Source organism: Perna viridis, chromosome 13, assembly GCF_037379345.1.
Source record: "Perna viridis isolate PV_CMFRI_1.1 ecotype Kerala chromosome 13, ASM3737934v1, whole genome shotgun sequence".
Taxonomy (NCBI): Eukaryota; Metazoa; Mollusca; class Bivalvia; order Mytilida; family Mytilidae; genus Perna; species Perna viridis.
The window spans coordinates 33,365,968-33,384,310 of record NC_142457.1 but is presented as its reverse complement, the minus strand read 5'-3'; the positions used below and the strand labels follow the sequence as shown (position 1 = coordinate 33,384,310).

At 36.7% G+C, this 18,343-nt stretch overlaps 7 protein-coding genes and 3 pseudogenes across 7 annotated transcripts; 3 read left to right on the top strand and 7 right to left on the bottom strand.

The window, feature by feature from the left end:
• Nucleotides 1-606: 606 nt before the first annotated feature.
• Nucleotides 607-918, bottom strand: LOC148600544 (histone H4). Its single transcript, XM_088558228.1, has one exon. The coding sequence runs from the start codon at nt 916-918 to the stop codon at nt 607-609; it is 312 nt and encodes a 103-aa protein (XP_088414354.1).
• Nucleotides 919-3,892: 2,974 nt separating this feature from the next.
• Nucleotides 3,893-4,270, bottom strand: LOC148600543 (histone H2A-like). The gene has a single exon (XM_088558227.1). The coding sequence runs from the start codon at nt 4,268-4,270 to the stop codon at nt 3,893-3,895; it is 378 nt and encodes a 125-aa protein (XP_088414353.1).
• Nucleotides 4,271-4,524: 254 nt separating this feature from the next.
• On the top strand, nt 4,525-4,902 carry LOC148600542 (histone H2B pseudogene; annotated as a pseudogene).
• Nucleotides 4,903-5,582: 680 nt separating this feature from the next.
• Nucleotides 5,583-5,894, bottom strand: LOC148600541 (histone H4). The gene has a single exon (XM_088558226.1). It carries the CDS (start codon nt 5,892-5,894, stop codon nt 5,583-5,585), a length of 312 nt encoding a protein of 103 aa, XP_088414352.1.
• Nucleotides 5,895-8,870: 2,976 nt separating this feature from the next.
• LOC148600540 (histone H2A-like) lies at nt 8,871-9,248 on the bottom strand. The gene has a single exon (XM_088558225.1). It carries the CDS (start codon nt 9,246-9,248, stop codon nt 8,871-8,873), a length of 378 nt encoding a protein of 125 aa, XP_088414351.1.
• A 254-nt stretch (nt 9,249-9,502) lies between these two features.
• On the top strand, nt 9,503-9,880 carry LOC148600539 (histone H2B pseudogene; annotated as a pseudogene).
• Nucleotides 9,881-10,560: 680 nt separating this feature from the next.
• Nucleotides 10,561-10,872, bottom strand: LOC148600538 (histone H4). Its single transcript, XM_088558224.1, has one exon. It carries the CDS (start codon nt 10,870-10,872, stop codon nt 10,561-10,563), a length of 312 nt encoding a protein of 103 aa, XP_088414350.1.
• A 2,978-nt stretch (nt 10,873-13,850) lies between these two features.
• Nucleotides 13,851-14,228, bottom strand: LOC148600537 (histone H2A-like). The gene has a single exon (XM_088558222.1). It carries the CDS (start codon nt 14,226-14,228, stop codon nt 13,851-13,853), a length of 378 nt encoding a protein of 125 aa, XP_088414348.1.
• A 254-nt stretch (nt 14,229-14,482) lies between these two features.
• LOC148600536 (histone H2B pseudogene) lies at nt 14,483-14,860 on the top strand (annotated as a pseudogene).
• Nucleotides 14,861-15,540: 680 nt separating this feature from the next.
• Nucleotides 15,541-15,852, bottom strand: LOC148600535 (histone H4). Its single transcript, XM_088558221.1, has one exon. It carries the CDS (start codon nt 15,850-15,852, stop codon nt 15,541-15,543), a length of 312 nt encoding a protein of 103 aa, XP_088414347.1.
• Nucleotides 15,853-18,343: the final 2,491 nt, after the last annotated feature.

The window sequence follows — 18,343 nt, the reverse complement described above, 5'->3', positions numbered from 1 at the left end:
GATACGTTGCAAAACTGTTTATACTCTGAACTTGAATAAGAACAAATGCACACAGAAATCGTATAATCAGAAAAATAAGACTGAAAAGATTTCTTCGCCGTAGAATCAACTCCTTTACATATGAAAGCCACGCATCTAATAAGTTGATTACAAGTCAGGCTCAATAAAATAAATATGATTTCTTTCAAAAAGTGTAGATAGTTACGATACATGTACAGATGTTTGAATTTTTTAATTGAAAATAATAAAATCGGCGGTAAAAGTACATTAGCGTTCACCTTACTACAACGAAATGTGTGAAATCGACACTGAACACTACTCACTAATCGGCATGTGCAATACACAGTCTTAGTCAATAGTTGTTTTTTTGAGCAGTTTTAATAGTGAATGTTGTTGTACATAGATATGTTTTTTCTTGGGTGTCTACTGTGCAGTGATTTATAACAATAAAATGATAAACATTATTCTCAAAATGTTATTGTTGTATGCCATGGGTGTTTTAATTAGAGAAGTTATTTGCTGCATATAACATCAATATCAGAATCTTTTTGAAATATTTTGGTGGCCCTGAAAAGGGCCGTTGTTGTTATTTCTAATGGAAGCTGCTCAACCTCCGAAGCCGTATAGAGTGCGTCCTTGTCTCTTCAGGGCATAGACGACATCCATAGCTGTGACAGTTTTTCTCTTGGCATGCTCGGTGTAGGTGACTGCATCACGAATTACATTTTCCAAGAAAACTTTCAACACACCACGAGTCTCTTCATAGATAAGCCCAGAGATACGTTTGACACCACCTCTTCGTGCAAGACGACGGATAGCTGGTTTGGTGATACCTTGGATGTTATCACGCAAAACTTTCCTGTGTCGTTTGGCGCCTCCTTTTCCTAGTCCTTTACCTCCTTTACCGCGACCCGACATGGTAATTATGTAATAAAACTATATCGGTACATGATTGATGCCGGCAGGACAAAAATAATATATATAACTAGCGCGACCGTGATAGAAAGCCAATCAAGTATTTGTTAAGTAACTTTTCATTGGACAGTTTGTGTGTGACGAGGAATGGAATGTTTTGTAAGAAAGAAAAAAAGGGGGCTCAATTTTTCAAATATAGGAAATAATTCACGGCAAATAATAGACGTTTCACAAATCGTACACACAGACAACGCATGTTTAAACATGATTTATAAAACAACATAGTTATTTGCACATATGTGCAGATAACTTATAAGGCACATCGCCTTATAACTCAATGCATTGACATAAATTCGCATATATATATATATATGTGTGTGTGTGTGTGTGTGTGTGTGTGCATGTAGCCGCTGTAAAACGCACCAGGTCGCAGAATAATGCCAAATTTCTGTATTTCTTTCTGTTTCGATTATTTTAAAATAACAGAGAAAGTTTTTCAATATACTACTGTGTTGGAAGTCAGACTATTGACGGTCCTTTATACGGGGGAATTTATCCTATTTATTTTCTTTTTTCTTTTTATTTCATTGCAGTGAAGATCGGTGTCGGACTTTTCAATTATGAAAAAGGTCCACTTAAATGCGAGCGAATGTCTGGATTGTGTATCCGGTGAGTGCACAGAATGCAAAAATAAAGCAAAAAAAAAAAATTTATATATAACAAAAAAGTGATAATGATAATAAAAAATATATTGTGTTTATGGCTGAGCGAAATTCTCCGGTTCAGACGACAGGGCTTAAGGAATTTTATGAGGTGATAATTAAAATACTAAGGTATTATAGAGAATTGCTGAAAGGTGTGAGTAGTGCTAACTCTTAGTAACCGGCTTTACGTATTCACTTATACGGCCAATGTATAATGTGTTAAGATGTGTATTGTTCAGAAAGTAAACGCGAATTGACCCTTAAAAAGAAAAAAAAAATATTATGATAAAAAAAAAAATAACGAATAAAAAGTATCAGAAAAAAAAATGACATTAGTCTTTGATAATTTTATATGAAGAAAAGGAAAAAGTTAATATAGATGTAATAATAGAATTTTTAAACATAAAGGGAAGGTGTTTCCATGGACAGAGATACACTTACATTCATATATGAACACATATTTATTAAAAAAAAATTACCACGAAATGCATGAAAGTTGCACACAACGATTACATTTTTATTCCAAATGTATAAATGGAATGAGTTCATGTGTATTGTAAATCCGTCAACGCTATGACGAGAAAGCAATTTGGTCTATTGAAATCACATTTTATGAAAAATAGATAGAGAATATTTGTACACGTATAAACTTATACAAAATATGTGAGATAAAAACTTTTTCGGAAAGGGAAAGATGGTTGTTGAACGGTATGCCTTTATTTATTAGGCGCAATTACTTGGTGTTTTCTAGGTACAGACAGGTGTAAAAAAAGGGTGTGTTACATTTTTTATTCGTGTATTATTAGACTGGATTACATATCAACTTAAAAATCTTTTTTTGAAGATTTGTGTGGCCCTTAAAAGGGCCGTTTTCATAATGTGAAAAGTCACACATTAAGCACGTTCTCCGCGAATTCTGCGTGCAAGCTGAATGTCCTTGGGCATGATTGTGACTCTCTTGGCGTGGATGGCGCACAAGTTGGTGTCTTCAAAAAGACCGACCAAGTAAGCTTCACTAGCTTCCTGGAGTGCCATGACGGCGGAGCTCTGGAATCTGAGATCAGTTTTGAAGTCCTGAGCGATTTCTCTGACTAATCTCTGGAATGGGAGTTTTCTGATGAGAAGCTCGGTGCTCTTTTGATATCTTCTGATTTCTCTCAATGCGACAGTTCCAGGTCTGTATCTGTGTGGTTTCTTGACTCCTCCAGTAGCGGGTGCGCTCTTACGAGCAGCCTTAGTTGCCAGTTGTTTCCTTGGAGCCTTTCCTCCGGTGGACTTACGAGCGGTTTGCTTTGTACGAGCCATTACGAACGATGTATGATTTCAATAACCGAACGGTGATAATACTGTAGCCTTGAGGGTCGGCTTTTGTCGTCGTATAAATTTGACAAGCAAGTTCATTATTGGTCGGTCGAAGCAATAAAACTCACTGTGATTGGTTATCATTCAGGTAATTTCATTGGAGGAATTGGGAAAACTTTCAATCCACCATTCTATTCATGTTTGAGCTTTGATGACATGTTATCAAGATTATCAAAAACAATTACATTAATAGTTAATTAGATTCACCAACTTACATCTGATGTCACTCACAATTAGTCACATTTCTGTAGCAATTAGTACATACTATTACTACAAGCATTTATCATGGTTTTTACAAAAAATATTTTAGTAACAAACTAATTTTAAAAAATACAAATTATTTTTTTAAGAATCTATTTATCTTGTGTGCAATAGTTATAGTACGTGGTAAATGGGAAATTGATTCTCTTTGAATTAGTACTCCATTCTACTTTTCATCGAGAACTAGCCTGCATAAAACACATACTTAAAATGAGTTATATGGACTCGCGTTAGTAAACATACAACCCACAGGAAAATGCACGGATAAGTATATGCACATTTAGTAGAGGGCCAGAATTCTACACACACAACAGATAACTGAAACTCTACGATGCCCTCGCGTGGCTGCGTTTTTTAACGTTGTTTATTTTTTTTTTATTTTTTTTTTTTTATATTTTTTGTTTTTGTTTTTGTGAAATGCATATTAATTCTTGAATTGCATAGTTATTGTGTATAGTAATACACGTATTTATGTCCGGCCGAAAAAAAAGGCATATAGGGAAGCTGAGGGAGTGGGGGGGGGGTGGTTATAAACTCAGTTTTAGTTGTTTTATAGTGCAAGTACACACATCAATTTAAGAATCTTTTTGAAAAGTGTTGGTGGCCCTGAAAAGGGCCGTTATATCCGATAGTTCAAAGAACTAAATTATTTATTTTGCAGCCTTTTGAGTCTTCTTGGGCAATAGAACAGCCTGGATGTTTGGCAGTACGCCACCCTGGGCAATGGTGACACCGGAGAGCAGTTTGTTCAGTTCCTCGTCGTTTCTGATGGCCAGCTGGAGGTGACGGGGGATGATTCTGCTCTTCTTGTTGTCACGGGCAGCATTACCTGCCAATTCCAAAACTTCAGCGGCCAAATATTCCATAACAGCGGCGAGATAAACAGGGGCTCCAGCGCCTACCCTCTCTCCATAGTTGCCTTTCCTCAATAGTCTGTGGATACGACCGACAGGGAACTGAAGTCCAGCACGGGACGACCTGCTCTTGGCCTTAGATTTGGCTTTGCCTCCCTTTCCACGTCCAGACATATTGTATTATTTGTGAATTGTTCAGTTTCAAATAAATAAACATAATACTTAAAATATGCAATTTTCCATTTATAGATGCAAACGGATTGGAATGATATCATATGTATGAACCAATCAGTATCACTGTTCTGGCTTGTACTTGGTGTTTTCCGCGAGGTTCGCGCAAACATAATTTCAATCCACTTGGTCGTTTTAAATTGAAATTAGACCGAACTAGTGGGTATTATTCACTGTGTTATTATCAGAGATTAAATATGCCGCCTAAAGCAACTGGATCAAAAGGAGCAAAGAAGGCCGTGACCAAGACGAAAGCTGCACGTGCCGGAGGTGACAAGAAAAGGAAGAGAAGGAGAAGGGAGTCTTATGGAATCTACATCTACAAAGTTCTCCGACAAGTCCATCCGGACACTGGTGTCTCTTCAAAGGCAATGTCAATCATGAACAGTTTTGTCAATGATATCTTTGAGAGAATCGCCGCCGAGGCTTCGCGTCTGGCTCACTACAATAAAAGATCAACTATTACATCTCGGGAGATTCAGACTGCTGTACGTCTTCTGTTGCCGGGAGAATTAGCCAAACACGCTGTTAGCGAAGGGACCAAAGCCGTCACAAAGTACACCAGCAGCAAATAAACTTGCAGTGACGGTCTTCATACTTAACGGCCCTTTTCAGGGCCACCAAAATCTTTCAAAAAGATTCTTATGTTGATACGTTGCAAAACTGTTTATACTCTGAACTTGAATAAGAACAAATGCACACAGAAATCGTATAATCAGAAAAATAAGACTGAAAAGATTTCTTCGCCGTAGAATCAACTCCTTTACATATGAAAGCCACGCATCTAATAAGTTGATTACAAGTCAGGCTCAATAAAATAAATATGATTTCTTTCAAAAAGTGTAGATAGTTACGATACATGTACAGATGTTTGAATTTTTTAATTGAAAATAATAAAATCGGCGGTAAAAGTACATTAGCGTTCACCTTACTACAACGAAATGTGTGAAATCGACACTGAACACTACTCACTAATCGGCATGTGCAATACACAGTCTTAGTCAATAGTTGTTTTTTTGAGCAGTTTTAATAGTGAATGTTGTTGTACATAGATATGTTTTTTCTTGGGTGTCTACTGTGCAGTGATTTATAACAATAAAATGATAAACATTATTCTCAAAATGTTATTGTTGTATGCCATGGGTGTTTTAATTAGAGAAGTTATTTGCTGCATATAACATCAATATCAGAATCTTTTTGAAATATTTTGGTGGCCCTGAAAAGGGCCGTTGTTGTTATTTCTAATGGAAGCTGCTCAACCTCCGAAGCCGTATAGAGTGCGTCCTTGTCTCTTCAGGGCATAGACGACATCCATAGCTGTGACAGTTTTTCTCTTGGCATGCTCGGTGTAGGTGACTGCATCACGAATTACATTTTCCAAGAAAACTTTCAACACACCACGAGTCTCTTCATAGATAAGCCCAGAGATACGTTTGACACCACCTCTTCGTGCAAGACGACGGATAGCTGGTTTGGTGATACCTTGGATGTTATCACGCAAAACTTTCCTGTGTCGTTTGGCGCCTCCTTTTCCTAGTCCTTTACCTCCTTTACCGCGACCCGACATGGTAATTATGTAATAAAACTATATCGGTACATGATTGATGCCGGCAGGACAAAAATAATATATATAACTAGCGCGACCGTGATAGAAAGCCAATCAAGTATTTGTTAAGTAACTTTTCATTGGACAGTTTGTGTGTGACGAGGAATGGAATGTTTTGTAAGAAAGAAAAAAAGGGGGCTCAATTTTTCAAATATAGGAAATAATTCACGGCAAATAATAGACGTTTCACAAATCGTACACACAGACAACGCATGTTTAAACATGATTTATAAAACAACATAGTTATTTGCACATATGTGCAGATAACTTATAAGGCACATCGCCTTATAACTCAATGCATTGACATAAATTCGCATATATATATATATATGTGTGTGTGTGTGTGTGTGTGTGTGTGTGCATGTAGCCGCTGTAAAACGCACCAGGTCGCAGAATAATGCCAAATTTCTGTATTTCTTTCTGTTTCGATTATTTTAAAATAACAGAGAAAGTTTTTCAATATACTACTGTGTTGGAAGTCAGACTATTGACGGTCCTTTATACGGGGGAATTTATCCTATTTATTTTCTTTTTTCTTTTTATTTCATTGCAGTGAAGATCGGTGTCGGACTTTTCAATTATGAAAAAGGTCCACTTAAATGCGAGCGAATGTCTGGATTGTGTATCCGGTGAGTGCACAGAATGCAAAAATAAAGCAAAAAAAAAAAATTTATATATAACAAAAAAGTGATAATGATAATAAAAAATATATTGTGTTTATGGCTGAGCGAAATTCTCCGGTTCAGACGACAGGGCTTAAGGAATTTTATGAGGTGATAATTAAAATACTAAGGTATTATAGAGAATTGCTGAAAGGTGTGAGTAGTGCTAACTCTTAGTAACCGGCTTTACGTATTCACTTATACGGCCAATGTATAATGTGTTAAGATGTGTATTGTTCAGAAAGTAAACGCGAATTGACCCTTAAAAAGAAAAAAAAAATATTATGATAAAAAAAAAAATAACGAATAAAAAGTATCAGAAAAAAAAATGACATTAGTCTTTGATAATTTTATATGAAGAAAAGGAAAAAGTTAATATAGATGTAATAATAGAATTTTTAAACATAAAGGGAAGGTGTTTCCATGGACAGAGATACACTTACATTCATATATGAACACATATTTATTAAAAAAAAATTACCACGAAATGCATGAAAGTTGCACACAACGATTACATTTTTATTCCAAATGTATAAATGGAATGAGTTCATGTGTATTGTAAATCCGTCAACGCTATGACGAGAAAGCAATTTGGTCTATTGAAATCACATTTTATGAAAAATAGATAGAGAATATTTGTACACGTATAAACTTATACAAAATATGTGAGATAAAAACTTTTTCGGAAAGGGAAAGATGGTTGTTGAACGGTATGCCTTTATTTATTAGGCGCAATTACTTGGTGTTTTCTAGGTACAGACAGGTGTAAAAAAAGGGTGTGTTACATTTTTTATTCGTGTATTATTAGACTGGATTACATATCAACTTAAAAATCTTTTTTTGAAGATTTGTGTGGCCCTTAAAAGGGCCGTTTTCATAATGTGAAAAGTCACACATTAAGCACGTTCTCCGCGAATTCTGCGTGCAAGCTGAATGTCCTTGGGCATGATTGTGACTCTCTTGGCGTGGATGGCGCACAAGTTGGTGTCTTCAAAAAGACCGACCAAGTAAGCTTCACTAGCTTCCTGGAGTGCCATGACGGCGGAGCTCTGGAATCTGAGATCAGTTTTGAAGTCCTGAGCGATTTCTCTGACTAATCTCTGGAATGGGAGTTTTCTGATGAGAAGCTCGGTGCTCTTTTGATATCTTCTGATTTCTCTCAATGCGACAGTTCCAGGTCTGTATCTGTGTGGTTTCTTGACTCCTCCAGTAGCGGGTGCGCTCTTACGAGCAGCCTTAGTTGCCAGTTGTTTCCTTGGAGCCTTTCCTCCGGTGGACTTACGAGCGGTTTGCTTTGTACGAGCCATTACGAACGATGTATGATTTCAATAACCGAACGGTGATAATACTGTAGCCTTGAGGGTCGGCTTTTGTCGTCGTATAAATTTGACAAGCAAGTTCATTATTGGTCGGTCGAAGCAATAAAACTCACTGTGATTGGTTATCATTCAGGTAATTTCATTGGAGGAATTGGGAAAACTTTCAATCCACCATTCTATTCATGTTTGAGCTTTGATGACATGTTATCAAGATTATCAAAAACAATTACATTAATAGTTAATTAGATTCACCAACTTACATCTGATGTCACTCACAATTAGTCACATTTCTGTAGCAATTAGTACATACTATTACTACAAGCATTTATCATGGTTTTTACAAAAAATATTTTAGTAACAAACTAATTTTAAAAAATACAAATTATTTTTTTAAGAATCTATTTATCTTGTGTGCAATAGTTATAGTACGTGGTAAATGGGAAATTGATTCTCTTTGAATTAGTACTCCATTCTACTTTTCATCGAGAACTAGCCTGCATAAAACACATACTTAAAATGAGTTATATGGACTCGCGTTAGTAAACATACAACCCACAGGAAAATGCACGGATAAGTATATGCACATTTAGTAGAGGGCCAGAATTCTACACACACAACAGATAACTGAAACTCTACGATGCCCTCGCGTGGCTGCGTTTTTTAACGTTGTTTATTTTTTTTTTATTTTTTTTTTTTTATATTTTTTGTTTTTGTTTTTGTGAAATGCATATTAATTCTTGAATTGCATAGTTATTGTGTATAGTAATACACGTATTTATGTCCGGCCGAAAAAAAAGGCATATAGGGAAGCTGAGGGAGTGGGGGGGGGGTGGTTATAAACTCAGTTTTAGTTGTTTTATAGTGCAAGTACACACATCAATTTAAGAATCTTTTTGAAAAGTGTTGGTGGCCCTGAAAAGGGCCGTTATATCCGATAGTTCAAAGAACTAAATTATTTATTTTGCAGCCTTTTGAGTCTTCTTGGGCAATAGAACAGCCTGGATGTTTGGCAGTACGCCACCCTGGGCAATGGTGACACCGGAGAGCAGTTTGTTCAGTTCCTCGTCGTTTCTGATGGCCAGCTGGAGGTGACGGGGGATGATTCTGCTCTTCTTGTTGTCACGGGCAGCATTACCTGCCAATTCCAAAACTTCAGCGGCCAAATATTCCATAACAGCGGCGAGATAAACAGGGGCTCCAGCGCCTACCCTCTCTCCATAGTTGCCTTTCCTCAATAGTCTGTGGATACGACCGACAGGGAACTGAAGTCCAGCACGGGACGACCTGCTCTTGGCCTTAGATTTGGCTTTGCCTCCCTTTCCACGTCCAGACATATTGTATTATTTGTGAATTGTTCAGTTTCAAATAAATAAACATAATACTTAAAATATGCAATTTTCCATTTATAGATGCAAACGGATTGGAATGATATCATATGTATGAACCAATCAGTATCACTGTTCTGGCTTGTACTTGGTGTTTTCCGCGAGGTTCGCGCAAACATAATTTCAATCCACTTGGTCGTTTTAAATTGAAATTAGACCGAACTAGTGGGTATTATTCACTGTGTTATTATCAGAGATTAAATATGCCGCCTAAAGCAACTGGATCAAAAGGAGCAAAGAAGGCCGTGACCAAGACGAAAGCTGCACGTGCCGGAGGTGACAAGAAAAGGAAGAGAAGGAGAAGGGAGTCTTATGGAATCTACATCTACAAAGTTCTCCGACAAGTCCATCCGGACACTGGTGTCTCTTCAAAGGCAATGTCAATCATGAACAGTTTTGTCAATGATATCTTTGAGAGAATCGCCGCCGAGGCTTCGCGTCTGGCTCACTACAATAAAAGATCAACTATTACATCTCGGGAGATTCAGACTGCTGTACGTCTTCTGTTGCCGGGAGAATTAGCCAAACACGCTGTTAGCGAAGGGACCAAAGCCGTCACAAAGTACACCAGCAGCAAATAAACTTGCAGTGACGGTCTTCATACTTAACGGCCCTTTTCAGGGCCACCAAAATCTTTCAAAAAGATTCTTATGTTGATACGTTGCAAAACTGTTTATACTCTGAACTTGAATAAGAACAAATGCACACAGAAATCGTATAATCAGAAAAATAAGACTGAAAAGATTTCTTCGCCGTAGAATCAACTCCTTTACATATGAAAGCCACGCATCTAATAAGTTGATTACAAGTCAGGCTCAATAAAATAAATATGATTTCTTTCAAAAAGTGTAGATAGTTACGATACATGTACAGATGTTTGAATTTTTTAATTGAAAATAATAAAATCGGCGGTAAAAGTACATTAGCGTTCACCTTACTACAACGAAATGTGTGAAATCGACACTGAACACTACTCACTAATCGGCATGTGCAATACACAGTCTTAGTCAATAGTTGTTTTTTTGAGCAGTTTTAATAGTGAATGTTGTTGTACATAGATATGTTTTTTCTTGGGTGTCTACTGTGCAGTGATTTATAACAATAAAATGATAAACATTATTCTCAAAATGTTATTGTTGTATGCCATGGGTGTTTTAATTAGAGAAGTTATTTGCTGCATATAACATCAATATCAGAATCTTTTTGAAATATTTTGGTGGCCCTGAAAAGGGCCGTTGTTGTTATTTCTAATGGAAGCTGCTCAACCTCCGAAGCCGTATAGAGTGCGTCCTTGTCTCTTCAGGGCATAGACGACATCCATAGCTGTGACAGTTTTTCTCTTGGCATGCTCGGTGTAGGTGACTGCATCACGAATTACATTTTCCAAGAAAACTTTCAACACACCACGAGTCTCTTCATAGATAAGCCCAGAGATACGTTTGACACCACCTCTTCGTGCAAGACGACGGATAGCTGGTTTGGTGATACCTTGGATGTTATCACGCAAAACTTTCCTGTGTCGTTTGGCGCCTCCTTTTCCTAGTCCTTTACCTCCTTTACCGCGACCCGACATGGTAATTATGTAATAAAACTATATCGGTACATGATTGATGCCGGCAGGACAAAAATAATATATATAACTAGCGCGACCGTGATAGAAAGCCAATCAAGTATTTGTTAAGTAACTTTTCATTGGACAGTTTGTGTGTGACGAGGAATGGAATGTTTTGTAAGAAAGAAAAAAAGGGGGCTCAATTTTTCAAATATAGGAAATAATTCACGGCAAATAATAGACGTTTCACAAATCGTACACACAGACAACGCATGTTTAAACATGATTTATAAAACAACATAGTTATTTGCACATATGTGCAGATAACTTATAAGGCACATCGCCTTATAACTCAATGCATTGACATAAATTCGCATATATATATATATATGTGTGTGTGTGTGTGTGTGTGTGTGTGTGTGCATGTAGCCGCTGTAAAACGCACCAGGTCGCAGAATAATGCCAAATTTCTGTATTTCTTTCTGTTTCGATTATTTTAAAATAACAGAGAAAGTTTTTCAATATACTACTGTGTTGGAAGTCAGACTATTGACGGTCCTTTATACGGGGGAATTTATCCTATTTATTTTCTTTTTTCTTTTTATTTCATTGCAGTGAAGATCGGTGTCGGACTTTTCAATTATGAAAAAGGTCCACTTAAATGCGAGCGAATGTCTGGATTGTGTATCCGGTGAGTGCACAGAATGCAAAAATAAAGCAAAAAAAAAAAATTTATATATAACAAAAAAGTGATAATGATAATAAAAAATATATTGTGTTTATGGCTGAGCGAAATTCTCCGGTTCAGACGACAGGGCTTAAGGAATTTTATGAGGTGATAATTAAAATACTAAGGTATTATAGAGAATTGCTGAAAGGTGTGAGTAGTGCTAACTCTTAGTAACCGGCTTTACGTATTCACTTATACGGCCAATGTATAATGTGTTAAGATGTGTATTGTTCAGAAAGTAAACGCGAATTGACCCTTAAAAAGAAAAAAAAAATATTATGATAAAAAAAAAAATAACGAATAAAAAGTATCAGAAAAAAAAATGACATTAGTCTTTGATAATTTTATATGAAGAAAAGGAAAAAGTTAATATAGATGTAATAATAGAATTTTTAAACATAAAGGGAAGGTGTTTCCATGGACAGAGATACACTTACATTCATATATGAACACATATTTATTAAAAAAAAATTACCACGAAATGCATGAAAGTTGCACACAACGATTACATTTTTATTCCAAATGTATAAATGGAATGAGTTCATGTGTATTGTAAATCCGTCAACGCTATGACGAGAAAGCAATTTGGTCTATTGAAATCACATTTTATGAAAAATAGATAGAGAATATTTGTACACGTATAAACTTATACAAAATATGTGAGATAAAAACTTTTTCGGAAAGGGAAAGATGGTTGTTGAACGGTATGCCTTTATTTATTAGGCGCAATTACTTGGTGTTTTCTAGGTACAGACAGGTGTAAAAAAAGGGTGTGTTACATTTTTTATTCGTGTATTATTAGACTGGATTACATATCAACTTAAAAATCTTTTTTTGAAGATTTGTGTGGCCCTTAAAAGGGCCGTTTTCATAATGTGAAAAGTCACACATTAAGCACGTTCTCCGCGAATTCTGCGTGCAAGCTGAATGTCCTTGGGCATGATTGTGACTCTCTTGGCGTGGATGGCGCACAAGTTGGTGTCTTCAAAAAGACCGACCAAGTAAGCTTCACTAGCTTCCTGGAGTGCCATGACGGCGGAGCTCTGGAATCTGAGATCAGTTTTGAAGTCCTGAGCGATTTCTCTGACTAATCTCTGGAATGGGAGTTTTCTGATGAGAAGCTCGGTGCTCTTTTGATATCTTCTGATTTCTCTCAATGCGACAGTTCCAGGTCTGTATCTGTGTGGTTTCTTGACTCCTCCAGTAGCGGGTGCGCTCTTACGAGCAGCCTTAGTTGCCAGTTGTTTCCTTGGAGCCTTTCCTCCGGTGGACTTACGAGCGGTTTGCTTTGTACGAGCCATTACGAACGATGTATGATTTCAATAACCGAACGGTGATAATACTGTAGCCTTGAGGGTCGGCTTTTGTCGTCGTATAAATTTGACAAGCAAGTTCATTATTGGTCGGTCGAAGCAATAAAACTCACTGTGATTGGTTATCATTCAGGTAATTTCATTGGAGGAATTGGGAAAACTTTCAATCCACCATTCTATTCATGTTTGAGCTTTGATGACATGTTATCAAGATTATCAAAAACAATTACATTAATAGTTAATTAGATTCACCAACTTACATCTGATGTCACTCACAATTAGTCACATTTCTGTAGCAATTAGTACATACTATTACTACAAGCATTTATCATGGTTTTTACAAAAAATATTTTAGTAACAAACTAATTTTAAAAAATACAAATTATTTTTTTAAGAATCTATTTATCTTGTGTGCAATAGTTATAGTACGTGGTAAATGGGAAATTGATTCTCTTTGAATTAGTACTCCATTCTACTTTTCATCGAGAACTAGCCTGCATAAAACACATACTTAAAATGAGTTATATGGACTCGCGTTAGTAAACATACAACCCACAGGAAAATGCACGGATAAGTATATGCACATTTAGTAGAGGGCCAGAATTCTACACACACAACAGATAACTGAAACTCTACGATGCCCTCGCGTGGCTGCGTTTTTTAACGTTGTTTATTTTTTTTTTATTTTTTTTTTTTTATATTTTTTGTTTTTGTTTTTGTGAAATGCATATTAATTCTTGAATTGCATAGTTATTGTGTATAGTAATACACGTATTTATGTCCGGCCGAAAAAAAAGGCATATAGGGAAGCTGAGGGAGTGGGGGGGGGGTGGTTATAAACTCAGTTTTAGTTGTTTTATAGTGCAAGTACACACATCAATTTAAGAATCTTTTTGAAAAGTGTTGGTGGCCCTGAAAAGGGCCGTTATATCCGATAGTTCAAAGAACTAAATTATTTATTTTGCAGCCTTTTGAGTCTTCTTGGGCAATAGAACAGCCTGGATGTTTGGCAGTACGCCACCCTGGGCAATGGTGACACCGGAGAGCAGTTTGTTCAGTTCCTCGTCGTTTCTGATGGCCAGCTGGAGGTGACGGGGGATGATTCTGCTCTTCTTGTTGTCACGGGCAGCATTACCTGCCAATTCCAAAACTTCAGCGGCCAAATATTCCATAACAGCGGCGAGATAAACAGGGGCTCCAGCGCCTACCCTCTCTCCATAGTTGCCTTTCCTCAATAGTCTGTGGATACGACCGACAGGGAACTGAAGTCCAGCACGGGACGACCTGCTCTTGGCCTTAGATTTGGCTTTGCCTCCCTTTCCACGTCCAGACATATTGTATTATTTGTGAATTGTTCAGTTTCAAATAAATAAACATAATACTTAAAATATGCAATTTTCCATTTATAGATGCAAACGGATTGGAATGATATCATATGTATGAACCAATCAGTATCACTGTTCTGGCTTGTACTTGGTGTTTTCCGCGAGGTTCGCGCAAACATAATTTCAATCCACTTGGTCGTTTTAAATTGAAATTAGACCGAACTAGTGGGTATTATTCACTGTGTTATTATCAGAGATTAAATATGCCGCCTAAAGCAACTGGATCAAAAGGAGCAAAGAAGGCCGTGACCAAGACGAAAGCTGCACGTGCCGGAGGTGACAAGAAAAGGAAGAGAAGGAGAAGGGAGTCTTATGGAATCTACATCTACAAAGTTCTCCGACAAGTCCATCCGGACACTGGTGTCTCTTCAAAGGCAATGTCAATCATGAACAGTTTTGTCAATGATATCTTTGAGAGAATCGCCGCCGAGGCTTCGCGTCTGGCTCACTACAATAAAAGATCAACTATTACATCTCGGGAGATTCAGACTGCTGTACGTCTTCTGTTGCCGGGAGAATTAGCCAAACACGCTGTTAGCGAAGGGACCAAAGCCGTCACAAAGTACACCAGCAGCAAATAAACTTGCAGTGACGGTCTTCATACTTAACGGCCCTTTTCAGGGCCACCAAAATCTTTCAAAAAGATTCTTATGTTGATACGTTGCAAAACTGTTTATACTCTGAACTTGAATAAGAACAAATGCACACAGAAATCGTATAATCAGAAAAATAAGACTGAAAAGATTTCTTCGCCGTAGAATCAACTCCTTTACATATGAAAGCCACGCATCTAATAAGTTGATTACAAGTCAGGCTCAATAAAATAAATATGATTTCTTTCAAAAAGTGTAGATAGTTACGATACATGTACAGATGTTTGAATTTTTTAATTGAAAATAATAAAATCGGCGGTAAAAGTACATTAGCGTTCACCTTACTACAACGAAATGTGTGAAATCGACACTGAACACTACTCACTAATCGGCATGTGCAATACACAGTCTTAGTCAATAGTTGTTTTTTTGAGCAGTTTTAATAGTGAATGTTGTTGTACATAGATATGTTTTTTCTTGGGTGTCTACTGTGCAGTGATTTATAACAATAAAATGATAAACATTATTCTCAAAATGTTATTGTTGTATGCCATGGGTGTTTTAATTAGAGAAGTTATTTGCTGCATATAACATCAATATCAGAATCTTTTTGAAATATTTTGGTGGCCCTGAAAAGGGCCGTTGTTGTTATTTCTAATGGAAGCTGCTCAACCTCCGAAGCCGTATAGAGTGCGTCCTTGTCTCTTCAGGGCATAGACGACATCCATAGCTGTGACAGTTTTTCTCTTGGCATGCTCGGTGTAGGTGACTGCATCACGAATTACATTTTCCAAGAAAACTTTCAACACACCACGAGTCTCTTCATAGATAAGCCCAGAGATACGTTTGACACCACCTCTTCGTGCAAGACGACGGATAGCTGGTTTGGTGATACCTTGGATGTTATCACGCAAAACTTTCCTGTGTCGTTTGGCGCCTCCTTTTCCTAGTCCTTTACCTCCTTTACCGCGACCCGACATGGTAATTATGTAATAAAACTATATCGGTACATGATTGATGCCGGCAGGACAAAAATAATATATATAACTAGCGCGACCGTGATAGAAAGCCAATCAAGTATTTGTTAAGTAACTTTTCATTGGACAGTTTGTGTGTGACGAAGAATGGAATGTTTTGTAAGAAAGAAAAAAAGGGGGCTCAATTTTTCAAATATAGGAAATAATTCACGGCAAATAATAGACGTTTCACAAATCGTACACACAGACAACGCATGTTTAAACATGATTTATAAAACAACATAGTTATTTGCACATATGTGCAGATAACTTATAAGGCACATCGCCTTATAACTCAATGCATTGACATAAATTCGCATATATATATATATATGTGTGTGTGTGTGTGTGTGTGTGTGTGTGTGTGTGTGTGCATGTAGCCGCTGTAAAACGCACCAGGTCGCAGAATAATGCCAAATTTCTGTATTTCTTTCTGTTTCGATTATTTTAAAATAACAGAGAAAGTTTTTCAATATACTACTGTGTTGGAAGTCAGACTATTGACGGTCCTTTATACGGGGGAATTTATCCTATTTATTTTCTTTTTTCTTTTTATTTCATTGCAGTGAAGATCGGTGTCGGACTTTTCAATTATGAAAAAGGTCCACTTAAATGCGAGCGAATGTCTGGATTGTGTATCCGGTGAGTGCACAGAATGCAAAAATAAAGCAAAAAAAAAAAAATTTATATATAACAAAAAAGTGATAATGATAATAAAAAATATATTGTGTTTATGGCTGAGCGAAATTCTCCGGTTCAGACGACAGGGCTTAAGGAATTTTATGAGGTGATAATTAAAATACTAAGGTATTATAGAGAATTGCTGAAAGGTGTGAGTAGTGCTAACTCTTAGTAACCGGCTTTACGTATTCACTTATACGGCCAATGTATAATGTGTTAAGATGTGTATTGTTCAGAAAGTAAACGCGAATTGACCCTTAAAAAGAAAAAAAAAATATTATGATAAAAAAAAAAATAACGAATAAAAAGTATCAGAAAAAAAAATGACATTAGTCTTTGATAATTTTATATGAAGAAAAGGAAAAAGTTAATATAGATGTAATAATAGAATTTTTAAACATAAAGGGAAGGTGTTTCCATGGACAGAGATACACTTACATTCATATATGAACACATATTTATTAAAAAAAAATTACCACGAAATGCATGAAAGTTGCACACAACGATTACATTTTTATTCCAAATGTATAAATGGAATGAGTTCATGTGTATTGTAAATCCGTCAACGCTATGACGAGAAAGCAATTTGGTCTATTGAAATCACATTTTATGAAAAATAGATAGAGAATATTTGTACACGTATAAACTTATACAAAATATGTGAGATAAAAACTTTTTCGGAAAGGGAAAGATGGTTGTTGAACGGTATGCCTTTATTTATTAGGCGCAATTACTTGGTGTTTTCTAGGTACAGACAGGTGTAAAAAAAGGGTGTGTTACATTTTTTATTCGTGTATTATTAGACTGGATTACATATCAACTTAAAAATCTTTTTTTGAAGATTTGTGTGGCCCTTAAAAGGGCCGTTTTCATAATGTGAAAAGTCACACATTAAGCACGTTCTCCGCGAATTCTGCGTGCAAGCTGAATGTCCTTGGGCATGATTGTGACTCTCTTGGCGTGGATGGCGCACAAGTTGGTGTCTTCAAAAAGACCGACCAAGTAAGCTTCACTAGCTTCCTGGAGTGCCATGACGGCGGAGCTCTGGAATCTGAGATCAGTTTTGAAGTCCTGAGCGATTTCTCTGACTAATCTCTGGAATGGGAGTTTTCTGATGAGAAGCTCGGTGCTCTTTTGATATCTTCTGATTTCTCTCAATGCGACAGTTCCAGGTCTGTATCTGTGTGGTTTCTTGACTCCTCCAGTAGCGGGTGCGCTCTTACGAGCAGCCTTAGTTGCCAGTTGTTTCCTTGGAGCCTTTCCTCCGGTGGACTTACGAGCGGTTTGCTTTGTACGAGCCATTACGAACGATGTATGATTTCAATAACCGAACGGTGATAATACTGTAGCCTTGAGGGTCGGCTTTTGTCGTCGTATAAATTTGACAAGCAAGTTCATTATTGGTCGGTCGAAGCAATAAAACTCACTGTGATTGGTTATCATTCAGGTAATTTCATTGGAGGAATTGGGAAAACTTTCAATCCACCATTCTATTCATGTTTGAGCTTTGATGACATGTTATCAAGATTATCAAAAACAATTACATTAATAGTTAATTAGATTCACCAACTTACATCTGATGTCACTCACAATTAGTCACATTTCTGTAGCAATTAGTACATACTATTACTACAAGCATTTATCATGGTTTTTACAAAAAATATTTTAGTAACAAACTAATTTTAAAAAATACAAATTATTTTTTTAAGAATCTATTTATCTTGTGTGCAATAGTTATAGTACGTGGTAAATGGGAAATTGATTCTCTTTGAAT

Bases quoted from the DNA above. Each gene is read 5' to 3' on its own strand.
- LOC148600544 (XM_088558228.1), bottom strand. From the start codon at position 918: ATGTCGGGTCGCGGTAAAGGAGGTAAAGGACTAGGAAAAGGAGGCGCC.
- LOC148600543 (XM_088558227.1), bottom strand. From the start codon at position 4,270: ATGTCTGGACGTGGAAAGGGAGGCAAAGCCAAATCTAAGGCCAAGAGC.
- LOC148600541 (XM_088558226.1), bottom strand. From the start codon at position 5,894: ATGTCGGGTCGCGGTAAAGGAGGTAAAGGACTAGGAAAAGGAGGCGCC.
- LOC148600540 (XM_088558225.1), bottom strand. From the start codon at position 9,248: ATGTCTGGACGTGGAAAGGGAGGCAAAGCCAAATCTAAGGCCAAGAGC.
- LOC148600538 (XM_088558224.1), bottom strand. From the start codon at position 10,872: ATGTCGGGTCGCGGTAAAGGAGGTAAAGGACTAGGAAAAGGAGGCGCC.
- LOC148600537 (XM_088558222.1), bottom strand. From the start codon at position 14,228: ATGTCTGGACGTGGAAAGGGAGGCAAAGCCAAATCTAAGGCCAAGAGC.
- LOC148600535 (XM_088558221.1), bottom strand. From the start codon at position 15,852: ATGTCGGGTCGCGGTAAAGGAGGTAAAGGACTAGGAAAAGGAGGCGCC.